The sequence below is a fragment of the Lolium rigidum genome, chromosome 1 (assembly GCF_022539505.1).
Source record: "Lolium rigidum isolate FL_2022 chromosome 1, APGP_CSIRO_Lrig_0.1, whole genome shotgun sequence".
NCBI lineage: Eukaryota > Viridiplantae > Streptophyta > Magnoliopsida > Poales > Poaceae > Lolium > Lolium rigidum.
The window spans coordinates 21,964,672-21,978,850 of NC_061508.1; the positions used below are offsets into that span (position 1 = coordinate 21,964,672).

General features: G+C 41.8%; 1 protein-coding gene across 2 annotated transcripts; it reads left to right on the top strand.

The window, feature by feature from the left end:
* Window positions 1-7,069: 7,069 nt before the first annotated feature.
* Window positions 7,070-12,370, top strand: LOC124685047 (RNA-binding protein involved in heterochromatin assembly dri1-like). Of its 2 annotated transcripts, none has more exons than XM_047219330.1 (5): window positions 7,070-7,157; window positions 10,229-10,430; window positions 11,123-11,466; window positions 11,692-11,762; window positions 12,033-12,370. In XM_047219330.1, the coding sequence occupies exons 3-5, from the start codon at window positions 11,135-11,137 to the stop codon at window positions 12,044-12,046; spliced, it is 417 nt and encodes a 138-aa protein (XP_047075286.1). In that variant the 5' UTR covers window positions 7,070-7,157; window positions 10,229-10,430; window positions 11,123-11,134; the 3' UTR covers window positions 12,047-12,370. The 2 variants fall into 2 exon arrangements, with proteins under 2 accessions (XP_047075286.1, XP_047075288.1); XM_047219332.1 differs by lacking the exon at window positions 7,070-7,157 and adding an exon at window positions 8,119-9,384.
* Window positions 12,371-14,179: the final 1,809 nt, after the last annotated feature.

Genomic DNA, 14,179 nt, shown 5'->3' on the forward strand with positions numbered 1-14,179 from the left:
TTCGTCTCTTACTTTCGTATGCTTCCTTTTATAATTTTAAATTAGGATGTTGATGATGTTGGGACTCCAAGTGTAGAGTGTTCTATCAGTAAAGTATTTTCCCCACAAGGGTGACTCGAGGGTTTATATCGAATTCTCAGGGACTGGACAAAGAGTATTCTCTTCTCTCTTTTATAGCAATCCTGCAAGTAAAATAAAAGCCTTGTGTCCCCAACTCCACCGTGTGGTTGTCAATCACAAGGTTTTGTGTAAGTAAATAAACACAAGTAAAAATAAAGCGAGGAAAACTAGATGAAATAAAGTAATTAAGTAAAAAATTATAAAGGGGTTGATTGTTTTTGGTGTTTTGGATGCAAATAAGAAAAGTAAATGTTTTTATATTTTCGGATAAAAATAGTGTTGCAAGTAGAAAACAAGATAAAAGCAATATAAAGGTGTTTCTTATGATAAAAAATGGATCGGGGTTCATGGGTTCACTTGACTGTTTTCTCTTTTAAGTTGTAGTGGACAAATATTAATTCATCAATGAGATATGAGGATGCAGAAAAATAATATGAGTAAGATACGCATTCATATGGGGATCACCTTCTAACACAGAGATGATGCAACACATCTATCTTATACTCCATAAGAAATGGAAAACTCCATGCAATCTTGAATCAAGAATCAACAGAGTATAGCTTTAAGTACTTTGACATGATGTTTGAATATCAAATATGCTACCTTGACTAAACAAGATTATCACTTTTGTCACGTGACGAACATAGCACATGCATTCACTTTATCCCTAGTGAGGTAGCAAATGAAAAGGCAAAGCCATAATAGACCATAAATTTGTTGTCACTATTCAATCACTAAAACCATGCTACTCCATCTAATACACACATCACCCCACACACACGCTCTTGCATAGATGTTGGATCAGAACAAATACTTAAGAACTGGGTACATAATATGCATCTATCAATACATCTTACATATAATACGATCAGATCTCATAGCACAATATCATAGAATAAGGATCCACCACATAAGTATTACATATATGACCATAATCATGTGAGGCGGCTCATATGGCACTAAGAACTATGAAGAACATGAGAGAAATAGATCAAGCTACTGCCACAGACCCGTAGTCGAGAGGTGGACTACTCTCCCTTGATCATGGTGATGATGATGAAGACGTTGGAGAAGGTGGAGATCCCTCCGGTGGTGATCTCGGCGGAGTTTCCCCCTCCAATCTTCTCTACTGCATCATCTGTTTCGTGTTTTTGTCTTTCTGCGGTGCTCTCCTCCCGAGAACTCTTCGGGGCCATATATATAGTGATTTTTAGGTCAAAATACGTCGGTGGGCGAAAAGATCACGCGATTTGGACGATCGACGAGCGAAATAGGGCAGGTGGCGCGCCATACATGTTCTGGAGAATTATAAACCAAATAAAGGGAATCATTGTTAAATCCCCATAAATCAATATAAAACATGGTATTATCATCATATATGTTGCAAATATGTGGAAATTAAATATGATAAAGGACAAATTTAATGTATTCATTTTACATGCATAAGATGTGAAAAGTGTCTTTCTCAATGGCCCCTTGAAAGAGGAGGCATATGTTGCCCAACCCCTAGGTTTCGAAGACCCCGTTTACTAAAACCGTGTGTATCGTGCTTGGTATTAGTACCGTTGGGATTTTCTTCTCATGGGTGGATTCCAAATGGAGAAGGTCGATTCAACCCTTTTCACCAAGCGGGTTAAAGGGGGTGGTTCATTGATATGTCAAATATATGTGGATGATATTATTTTGGTGGTGCTAACAAAAGTCCATATTACCATATTCAATTCGTATTACAATTCCCCTTTGAGGGATTATCCATTCTCGTTTTTGTTCAAATTTTCCTTTAGTTATCCGAGCCTAAAACAGAATGGTTGTACCATGGTGGATTAGCTTTTACACCAAAGCACAGAAAATTAAAGTGGAATACACTGTTCACTAAGATAAAATGGAAAGCATGAACTCTGATAAAAAAGAAACTGCATTGAATATTAGCAGTACATGAAACTGCATTAGACCGGATTCAGAAATCATGTTTCCCTCAAACTTCATGATAATTCCTTGTCACTGAACAGGCTTGAAGTGGTGGTATTACAAAACTTTTTTTTTTCAAGCGATCTAACGAGGAATCGAATTTCATTACCGGAATAATAACGAAACAAGGACCAGACGGTCAGGTATCATCTAGTCGTGATAAAATGAAAAATAAGACGCCGCCAACTGCTAGCGTTTTCTGGAGGAATAAGTAAACTAAGTTTATATTACAGACCAGCACAAGGAAGCCACCAAAAAAATATCTGCATCAGAGGCAGCAAGCAACGACAAACAAAATCTAGGCAACGGTTCATCATCCATGCGCAGGGGATTTGACTTCAGCGATCTTGTCATCGTCAACATCCATATCGTCCAACAAGAGAGGGGGGTTTGAAGCAGAGTTACTTACGCCCATGGCATTGGCATTGAGGCAAGGCTCAGAAGATTGTCTGCTCCAGCACGAATATCCTCAACGTCCGTGGCACCATGAAAACATGCCCAATATTTCATAAAAAACGATAGAGTAGCTAATTAGCTCCACATGGGAATGAATTAACTTGTCCTCAAAGCAAGCTCTGTTGCGCAATTTCCAAATTTCCCAACATATCGTGGCAAGCCCAGTAATTTGGGTGTTGCGACTGGCAGGAACAAACTGGGGAAACCACTAGAAAAATTGGGAAAACAATTCCTGGGCGCGTGGGAGCTCCAATGGCCTTCCCTATAGATCTCTTTATTATAGGCTTTCTAAAAGTTAATTTTCAACACCACCCCTTGTTGTTTTCTGACTCTACTCTCTTTCAAAATCTCTTGCAGCAACATGACTCCCTTTGTGATATATCTTCTTTTAGCAAAAGCAGTCTGACAGGGATGCGACAATTTGGTCATAACAATGCTTTTGTGACAATCTTGAAAAGACCTGGAGTCGACAGGTGGGCCTAAACTTCTGAATTGTATTAGAATCATCAGTTTTTGGCACGAGAGTAATAATCCCATAGTTGATTCTGTCTAGCTGAATTTTGTGCGCAAACAAATCATCAAAAATGGACATCACATCATTTATGGTAATATCCCAACAAACGTGATAGAATTCAATGGAAATCCCATCAGGGCCAACAACTTTGTCTTTTTCGTCTGATCTACGACACATCTAATCTCCTGGAGTGAATCTTCTATCCATATCATCTATGTCAACCTCATTTAGTTTTTCCTCCTCCCTCCATATATCATTGTTTAATCTGATACCAGTATCAGTAACCGGTATTAGAAAATTGATACGTCTCAAACGTATCTATAATTTTTTTATGCTTCATGCTTGTTTTACATCAATTCATATATGTTTTGCTCATACTTCGTTACACTTTTACACATTTTCCGGCACTAACCTATTAACAAGATGCCCCAGTGCCAGTTTCCTGTTTTCTACTGTTTTTTGTATTTCAGAAAAGTTGTATATGAAATATTCTCGGAATTGGATGAAACAAAAGTCGAAGTCAATATTTTACCGTAACGAAGACAGAGTCTAGAGGGGAGTCGAAAGCGGGCAGCAGGGCGGCCACATCTGCCCTAGGCGCGGCCTGGCCCTGGCCCGCGCCTAGGGGTGGTGTGGGCCACCCTGGCCTCCACTGACATCGCCCCTCCACCTATTTATTCACGATCTCGGGAAACCCTGAATACCCGAGCCTCCATCCACGAAAAGTTCCGTCGCGGCCGCCATTGCAGAACCCATCTCGGAGGGTTCTGAAGCGCTTCCCGGCACCATGCCGGAGGGGGAAATCATCGTCGGAGGCATCTACATCGCCATGCCCGCCTCCGAAGTGATGCGTGAGTAGTTCATCCCTGGACTATGGGTCCATAGAAGTAGCTAGATGGTTGTATTCTCCAATTTGTGCCTCATGTTTAGATCTTGTGAGCTGCCCTACATGATCAAGATCATCTTTATGTAATGCTACATGTTCTGTTTGCTGGGATCCGATGAATATTGTATACTATGTTGAGGTTGATTATATATTCATGTCATATGTTATTTGTGATCTTGCATGCTCTCCGTTGCTAGTAGATACTCTGGCCAAGTAGATGCTTGTGACTCCAAGAGGGGGTATATATGATCGAGCATAAATACCCCCTCTTGGATTGATACTATTATGTCTATGCTTGTGACATAACAAGCATAGACATAAATACCCCCTCTTGGAGTCACATGCATCTACTTAGCCAGAGTATTCACTAGCAACGGAGAGCATGCAAGATCACAAATAACATATGACATGAATATATAACGACCTCAATATAGTATACAATATTCATCGGATCCCAGCAAACACAGCATGTAGGATTACATAAGGATGATCTTGATCATGTAGGGCAGCTCACAAGATCTATACATGAAGCACAAATTGGAGAAGATAACCATCTAGCTACTGCTATGGACCCATAGTCCAGAGAAGAACTACTCACGCATCACTTCGGAGGCGGGCATGGCGATGTAGATGCCTCCGGTGATGATTCCTCCCTCCGGTAGGGTGCCGGGAAGAGCTTCAGAACCCCCGGGATGGGTTCTGCGATGGCGGCCACGACGGGACTTTTCGTGGATGGAGGCTCGGGTATCTAGGGTTTTCCCTAGAAGATGTATAAATAGGCGGAGGATTTAGGTCGGTGGGGTGCCTGGGGAGCCCACACCTCCCCTTGGTGCGGGCCCAGGCCAGGCCGCGCCAAGGGCAGGTCTACCTGCCCTGTGGCGCCTCTTCGACCCTCCTCTGGACTTCGTCTTCGTTTGGTAAAATATTGACTTCAGCTTTTGTTTCGTCCAATTCCGAGAATATTTCTTGTACAACTTCTCTGAAATACAAAAACAGCAGAAAACAGGGAACTGGCATTGTTGCATCTTGTTAATAGGTTAGTGCCGGAAATCATATAAAAGTGCAATGAAGTGTAAGCAAAACATATATGAATTGGTGTAAAACAAGCATTGATCATCAAAAATTATAGATACATTTGAGACGTATCAATGCACGATAGTAGGTTCATGTCTCTAGTTTTCTGGAAGAGTGACAATAACATCTAAGATTGTAGATGTGTTGTTGCTACTAGGGAGAAAAAAACAATGTTTTATCCGAGGGTAATTCTGTTATTTACTTTACACACATTGCTTAATGCGATAATCTGTTGCTTGCAACTTAATACTGAAAGGGGTTCGGACGATAACCGGTAGGTGGATTATTAGCCATAGACGCAGTTGGATTACGATCTATGTATTATATTGTAATTCCCAAACGAATCTCATAGTAATCATCTTGTCATGTATGGTCGATATTCAGCCAATTGCCCAGCTGTAATTTGTTCACCCATCATGCTATTTATCTTTATGGAGAGACACCTCTAGTGAACTGTGGACCCCGGTCCTTTCCTTTACACTGATAAATTCAACCACTGCAATCCTGCTATGTTTACTTACTGCAAAGCTCTGTTCTCTTTAATTACTGCAACCATCTCTTTCCACTCGATACGTCTAATCCTTTGTGTTTAGCAAATCGGTGAGATTGACAACCTCATTGTAAGTTGGGGCAAAGTATTGTGGTTGTGTTGTGTGCAGGCTCCACGTTGTTGCTAACGCCGGTAGTGCGCCCTGCCACTAGTCAGCTAGCAACACCTTCAGAAGTCACGCATTTCTCCTACTGGTCGATTAAACCTTGGTTTCTTACTAAGGGAAAACTTGCTGCTGTGCTCATCACACCTTCCTCTTGGGGTTTTCCAACCGCTTCCACAACAACCGCCACCAAGATTGTCTGACACCATCACCGGAGCACCATCAAAAAACATATGTGCATTGTTTCTTGTGACTACATATGGTCCAGAAATCTTTACAATGTGAGAAGACCATTACAAAAAAGAAAGTCATAGAGGATCCTAACTGAGAAGCAATATGTTGCTAAATCACGGAGCTTTATTTCAGCGTGAAATAACAGAACCAAAGAAATTAACATACCGATAAAGAATACTTAGTAAAACAATGTCATCATCACTGATAGTTTGAGCCAAATAGCACATACGGAAGATCTCGTTTGTCTGACCTCCATTGGGTGCCAACCCGCAAGACGTGCCACAGATGCGTGTGCAACCTCCTTGCACCATCGGTGGTGCCTCACCCTCATCGAGCACGCATGGATTCGTCCGATGCATCACCCCACTATGATGCCTCTACTTGTGTGGCGGTGATTGGCAGGTAGGTACCGTGTGGTGCGGCTATGGTCAGAGAGGAGCCGCTGGAAGTAGCTGTATCGAGCGGAGCTCTATCTCTAGACGCGGCTAAGATGGTCGGTTTAGGCGGCGTCAACCTCCGTCAATGAGAGAGGATGGAGTGAGGTCAAGGGCTCTACCATATCGTGACTCCTTAGTAGCCCATGCTGAAGCGAAATGGGAGTACGACGAGGACGACGAAAGGCTTTGACGTATCGCTACCCGGGGAGAATAGGGGAGCAGTTTAATCTTTTTTTAAGCCAACTAGTTTAGTCTTTTTAAATAGTAGAGATAGAGAAAATACATAATAGTCTAGTATGCAGGGTAGGCCCAGGCATGGAGTTTTCTGGCCCAAAATATACTGGGTCTGGATGGAATCATGGAAGGGCGACTCTGGTGTTATTAGCCATTAGTGGGCCAGAGTCGAGCAGTGTCCAGCCCGGCTAATCCATCTGGCCGCTCAGAAAAAAAAAAGGGACAAAGCCATCTCGTGCTCTAGAGTGTAGACCACGGCGCATGGCGGTCGGCGGCAGCTCAGCGCGCACGCTTCTGGCGGTGGCTCCGGCCATAGGCTGCGGTCTGCGGGGGCGGCGAGGACGACAAGGGAGAATTAGCGTCGATGGGTAGCAGGTGGAGCACGCGTGACGTGGTGATGCCGTTGGAGATCGTCTCCATCGGCCCAATCGGCGGCGACCGGATCTGATCACCCCGCCGTCATTGGCTGGTCCGCATCGCGCCGAGGGGAAAGAAGAAGGGCATGCTGATGAGCCAAGATTTGCCCGCTTCCGAGCCTTCGCGCTCGCGGGCCAAGCAAGCTTCAGGCAAATTTGATTAAGGTACCCAAACAAACCAGCGCCTCCTTCACTATTGTGCTATTATTACCCTTTTCCGATACTTCAACAGGAAGATAGAGATAAAGGGTGCTGCACTTTTTTTGCGGGGAGATTCTTGGCTTCGTGATGCTTTCCAAGTGATAAGAGATGAGGGGATCTTTTTGAATGGACTAAATTAACTAGGTCGGACTGAGAAAAGGGAATAAAGTTTCAGGCGTCAATAGTGCATTACATATTTCGAACCTGGAGAACCTAGATAAACGTCATTGTCATTTCAAGATGATGAATCATATTTGAAGGCTCTCTAGAATGGCCATAGCGCGTGCTTTGCGTGGGAGCTCCCTCTTAGGGAGCAGGGGAATAATAGCCTTCTGGGACGCGGGGGAACAATCTTTGCAAATCGTAATTGAATTAGAATCATAACCTGGAATCATTTACCTTTTTGAGAAAGCAGTGTACGGTTTAGCTGCAGTCTGGACTGAACTTCACCTTCACCAGATCAGTATCCATTCATAGCCAAAGGTTTATTAGATTAGATCTTCACCAGTTGGTCTTTGATTTGCTTTGCCGACGACATCCCATGGATCGTGACCCAACATGATCTAGTGGAAACAGTCTTTCCCTTCGCACTTCTGTGTGGAATTGATTCCTCTGCTGGTCAGCAACGCCAGAAGCATCAAACGTAAACCTTGCTCTTGCTCTACCATTTGTAGGCGCTGAAGTGCTCACGTCCTAAAACCAAAAGTTGTATGATAAATGCTAAGTGAGTTTCTCTTTGTTACAAGGGGAACACCCTGTTTATATGTCTACACTTGGTTGGTGCGAGCGGGGGAAAAGATAGGCTACCCCATATTTTTCATGGTGGTCGATCTAGAAAGTTAATTGACTGCAAGTTCATGTAACTGTAAGCGGGTAACTCTAGTGCAACAGATCAGTTCCCGTATATGTTGCAGGAGTAATTTCTACAAAATTAGCTACTCCCTCCGCCCCGAAACGGAAGTCACAGATTTGTCTAAATACATCCGAATTTAGTCAAATCTGTGACGTCCTTTAAGGTCCAGAGGGAGTATATTGGATTGCATCAAAGTATGTTTATTCTCGATTTTAAAAACACAGATGAACTTATAAGGTAGTCAACTATATCTGTCAACTTTTCAATAAATACAATGTGCCTTGGTGCACAGCCATACTTCTTTTTTATCTCATAACCAAGTTTCCTGTATGACCCTACTTGGTCTCTGATCATCAAGTTTTCCGGATGAAAACAGAGGGAAAAGAATGTAAATACAACTTAGGGCAGTCCCGGCAGATGCTTTTCATGCAAACAGAACAGTACGGGTAGCTGACTAGAAGTGAACTTGGAACCTCTTGCATTATTGCGGAAAGGTGTGATTTGGGGGAATATATGTAGATCGCAATAGGTTTCGTGAATGCCTATAGATCATGCACGTATGTGGAGAATTGATTCTCAAGAGGCTAACTATATTTAACCCCAATAATACAATCTTCCTCTGGCATATAGTGCATATAGTGCGAACATTTAGCCAACTTTAGTACTATCTTTGGGAGGTTGCTCTGCATCTAGAATGGACAAGGCATGTAAACCGTCATTGAATTACTAATTGGGAATTGTTAACTGAAGACAAGTAGCTCTTCATATATGTCTTGTTCACTGTTTGCCTTTGAAGTAGTCCTGATCTACTAATAGCTTCATTGAACAGTTGGTGTTATGACCAAAAATCTTGTAGAGCTTTTCCTTCAAAGTTACATATGTATATTTTGGCACCTCTATTGATTTTTTTTCCTACCATTGTGCACCACAGAACAGAGAGTGACAAAATCCAGTATGCTATACTCTTTTTATTTAGCGAGACAATATATTATAAAAAGCTGCATTCTTCATCAGGGCTGACCATATAGGAAGTGGATAGTTGGTCAAAGCACATATATTGTTTTTCAGACATAGCATTGTGATTTACATACAACACTTACAAGCTTTTCATTGAGCTCATTTCAGTTGAGCCGTTTATTTATCTTACCATTTTGTATGAGCCGGAACTATATTTACATTGATTGTGGAGTTTGTTATACCTAATATGCTTTCTTGAAGCTCCTTCTTTTCTATCCTTAGAATTCCTCAAGTCATCTGGCACTTTTTTCTAAACTGGAACACTAGGATTTCTATTAGCCACATGAAGTGTGCATTATTGCTAGATCTGCACCTCCCCAGGTACATATTTGTGGGAAGGATAAAAGTCTAAAAGAATATATTCTTTGATAAATATTCTTAGTTCCTCGCATCTATGTCTTATGAAAATTATCAGTGCTAATTAGCTATTCTCCATGAATAACTTAAATAAAATATTCCTAAAACAATGGCTTCTTAGGAGAAAAAGAAAGAGAAAAGATGGCCAAGAATATATAACAGAAAACAACTTCTTATTCATGAAGAGAACCTCAGTGTCGAGCTATTTTTTAGTTTAACTAATTAACTGTGTTCTTAACAAGACTAATTAACTATTGAAACAACTTACATAGCTGCATGAAAGGCCGGTTTAGAATATACTTGCATGTATTCTCCAACTAATAAGATTGTATTATTTTAACTGGTTTAGCATATATTTGCAGGTACCGCATACACCTTTTGGTCACTTGCTGCCTGCGTGCACAGTTAGTGCTGTACTATGTTGTAGCCCTAACTTCAGATTTGTATCATCATTATGTAAATATTGAAATATCCATGCTAATAAAGAATTTATTTGTGTGCATTATCTTCCTTCTGTTAATTGTTTATATGTTTCCGACTAAAAAATACTTGACTGAATTGTATAGATATGATAATTATGCTACTGATTTTCAGTGTAGTTACTTATACCAGTTATTACGTTTGAGTTTTCAAGTACCAGTTAATACATATTCAGTAGTAATATTCCACGGTGTAGATTCATTATGTAACACTGAAATTCTCCAATCGCTGGCATCACTTTCTTGTTGCATTTTTGCTCTTTCTTATTTGCTCCTCTTCCCCATCTCTTTAATTCCACTGACCGCCTTGCTCAATTTTGATAGCTCAGTTAGAAAGGCTAAGATCGAAGCATCTCCGTGCCTCTATGGCCCACCCTGGATCCTCAATTATTGAGGCGTCTTCACTATAAAAAGGCAACCATCCACAAGAAGTAAGAACACAGCAAGCAAGCAAGCACACAACAAGCAAGCACACAACAAGGACAAGACAACAACTGAAAACCCTAGTACTAAACGAAAAGTTTTCACAGGGTATGTGTCCCTTCCTGTTCCTCTCTTGTTCTGTTCTGACGACCTAGTACCTCTTGTTCTTGTGGTCCATCTATCACACTGGGACCATTTAATTGCTTATGTAATCTTCTTGAGAAAGGAGAGAGGTCATATAGTCTTATTGTGGCCATTAATCTGTTATTAATTGAATTTTTCTTTGCAAGGATAAGTTTTGTACGTTTGATCCTAGATAAATAGCTTTGTTTAATTCCTTCATAGATGAAATTACCTAGCTTTGTTGTTTCTTGTCTGGCTAATGATTATGCTCTCTCATGCACATCTTCTTTTCTCCCAAGTGGGACACTATCTAAAAGTGTTTTCTAATGATCAACATGTGCGGTTGATCGATATAGAACACCGACTTAGCTAGTTTAGTTGAGGCAAACTTTGATTTATTTCTCTGTCCATATCCTGTCTATCCTATATAATATTCATTCTTTCTAGTTTCTGAACGCATCTTTCTCCTAGCTAGCTACCTAGACCATAATCTCATTGGCCCAGGACATATTTCCATATATATAATTATGGCAGCATGATGTTTCTTTAAGACATCTATGCTCATACTACACATGTAGCAATGCACTGATGAGTAGCTAACTATATTTGCAGTATAACTTTTGTTTAGTTCTCTTAACTTCATTCTACTTCACATATTCATGCATGCATGTATACAGGTCTAACTGCGAATGAACACCCAGAGGAAGCCTGGAGACTGGAACTGCTACTCCTGCCAGCACCTCAACTTTGGCCGGCGTGACTTCTGCCAGCGCTGCCGTGCCACACGCTCAGATCTGCAGCTCGGAGACGGCCGCGAGATAGGTGGTGTACTGACCTCCCTGGACGTTCGCCCTGGTGACTGGTACTGCAACTGCGGCTATCACAACTTTGCCAGCCGCTCAAGCTGTCTCAAGTGCGGAACCATCGTGAGGGACTTCCCAGCAGGCCAAGGTGGCGCTGGTGCTGCTGAGAGTGGTGGAGTTCGTGCTGGGTGGAAAACGGGCGATTGGATATGCACAAGGTTAGCTATAGCTATTCTATCTAATTCGAACGTAGTTGCCAGCCTTACAACCAATATGTATGTATGCCATATGCTATGCATGGCAAGAAACACTTGTATGCATATGCATACACTTTTTGTGATTAACGTTTAAGTATAAAACAACATTTCTAGAATTGAATCTTATGGAGTAGATTGAATCATCTTTGACACTTTTATTTAACTTTGTTTGTTTATTTTTCCCAGGCCTGGTTGTAATGTGCACAACTTTGCGAGTAGGGTTGAGTGCTTCAGGTGCAATGCACTTAGGGAAGCAGGTATATTTTCTCTTCTTCCATTTGCAAGCAATGCTATTCTTTGGTGTCTTTACTACGACTCTTTGATCAAAGACATGCAACTTTTTTTCCAATCTATATGCAGTGATCGGTGCAAAAGAGCTAAAACTGGCAACATGATTAATTATAATGAAAATCACTCGGAGCCATCTAGTCAATCAATCCTGAATACATTTTTTTGCACCACAATTGGCTTGCAACATCTGCTTTGTGAGCTAACATTGGCATTGTTCCGTCGTACCAAATATGCAGGCACCGGGAAGTAAGGACCAACCTGGCCAACCGAGACCGAGAGGTGTGACGAGCCGGCCAAGGATGAGACCTACCGTCGTCACACTTAGAAGCTGCGATCCAGAAAGAATAAATTTACATAGTAGTATGAATGCTCTATTGCTGCTAAGTGTTGTGCTACTATTATTGCATGGTTGCGAGGGTAGGAGAAGTGCCCTTTGCTTCCACATTGTATTGTATGCGTGGTCTAGTCATGCCTCTTTTACGCTGCTCTGGTCGTTGCTGAAATTGTATGGCTCGGTGTACTTGAAATATTAATCTTACACACCCTTATAGGTATTGTGTAACAGTTGACGTGCTTTTGTCCTTGCTTCTTTGGGTGTGTTAATTGTCAGAACCTATAATGCCATCATGCTGTTTCTGAAACCCCAGGATGTGCATCTTGTAGACACGGACTACAATTATGCTATAGCTGTCGTGGGTGTGATTGGTGCTATCCAGCCCTGTTTCATTCATGATCCTGTTTCCCGTCTCTCCTTCAGCCGCCAGCCTCAACCCTAGCCGCCTCCAGTTCATCCTCCTCCATAGATTGGTTCCCCCTCCTCCGGTCGGCTTCGCCGGCGTCGGGAGGAGTGGGGAACCTGATCTATGCGTGGAGTTTCGAATAAAAGTATAGTTTTCATTAGATTATGTTAGGATTTTGGTAGCCGTCTTCTTGTTGGTTTCCCCTTAATGGAGATGACATCGTCTGCAATAAGTGATCTTCGGCCTTTCGTTCGGCGACAAGATCTTCTTCTCGGCGTCAATGGTGGTGTTGAACAATCGCAATTTTCTAGGTATGGGCCTTCGGATCTTGCTTCGCCAGATCGATTTTGGATCTTTTGTCGTTGTTGCCGCGAGGAGGATTATCCTCGCAGTTTTTGTCCCGGCTGCTACGTCCTCGACAATGGTGATTCGTACTCTCGGCTCTCCATCGATGATGACAAAGCTAGTCGGTTATTATTCCCTGACATACTGGTTTGGTACTCTTGCCGATGTTGTATGACTGGTTTAATGGTTGCGTGCGTGCACGCAGTCTTGGCATTGCGGCTCAAAAAAATATGGGAGAACTTTCATCGGTATCTACAGGTCTATGGTTCGTTATCTACCTTTGGCTGCCTTCAGAAGAGTACAAGATTGTGTTCCGGAAGAAGAAAGAAATTAAAGACATCGAAGATTTGTTACTATCTTTTAGACTTTATTTTGTAATCGTTGGAGTCAGTTCATGTATCTCTACCATGTACTATTTGTTGCTATGAATATATGTGGTATTGATTGTCAAAAAAAAGGATGTTCTTACCAAACTTTTTCTAATCTTGAACAGTTCTATTTTATAACTTGTGCAAATCATTTGCATGCTATAGCGTTAATGGCTGAGGTTCTTGAGTAGCCCTGTGTGACTTCGTCGTAACACCTCTGTGGCTTATTTGGAGCATGGTACATATGATTTTGCTGTGATATAAGTTTTTTCTGGATTGACAACGCAGTTTCCATTATCTTTTGATCTTTCCTCTTCAAGGGTTGAAACATCTACTACCCAACCTCTTGTTTTATATAAAACTAAATAACACATTGTTTTTCTTTTCGTCTCTTCTTCAATTTACTTGAAGATGAATGACCATACGACAGTTTTGAGCGTGCTTAGACATAAGCTCCGCACTGCCGCTTGCCGGCCTCCAGTCTCCACTCTACTCCCTTCTTGCCTGACTGTCCTCTTCCCGGAGACATGCTGAGTATACCAACTATTTTGGTGGCATCGGTGGTGCACTGAAGATTAAAAATGCACTCTAAAAGTTTTCAAGAAATCTTTTTTTTTTCTTTTCGAAATGGGGATCAGCCCCTTCCCCTGCATCGAATAGATGCATAAGGCCTTTATTTCCTTATTGTTAAAAAGTAGCCAAGTCACAGTACAATGCTTATTACAAGTCTTCACAAATCACTCAATGTCGATACATGTATCAACCATCTAAACAGAGATAAACGGGAAATGCGCCAATGGATCAACATGTGAGCCTACGATCAAGCTGCAGCCGCACGGGCTGAATAAATCCTCTGCAACGGCTGCACCCAAAATCCATGTCCTGGCGGTGCTCCTCCGGCTGGAGACATAACCACGTACGGGTCCAATG

Excerpts from the sequence above, each read along its gene's own strand:
- LOC124685047 (XM_047219330.1), top strand. The coding sequence starts at position 11,135 with ATGAACACCCAGAGGAAGCCTGGAGACTGGAACTGCTACTCCTGCCAG. Across the intron at positions 11,467-11,691 it reads GGCGATTGGATATGCACAAG|GCCTGGTTGTAATGTGCACA; the intron begins GTTAGCTATAGC and ends TATTTTTCCCAG.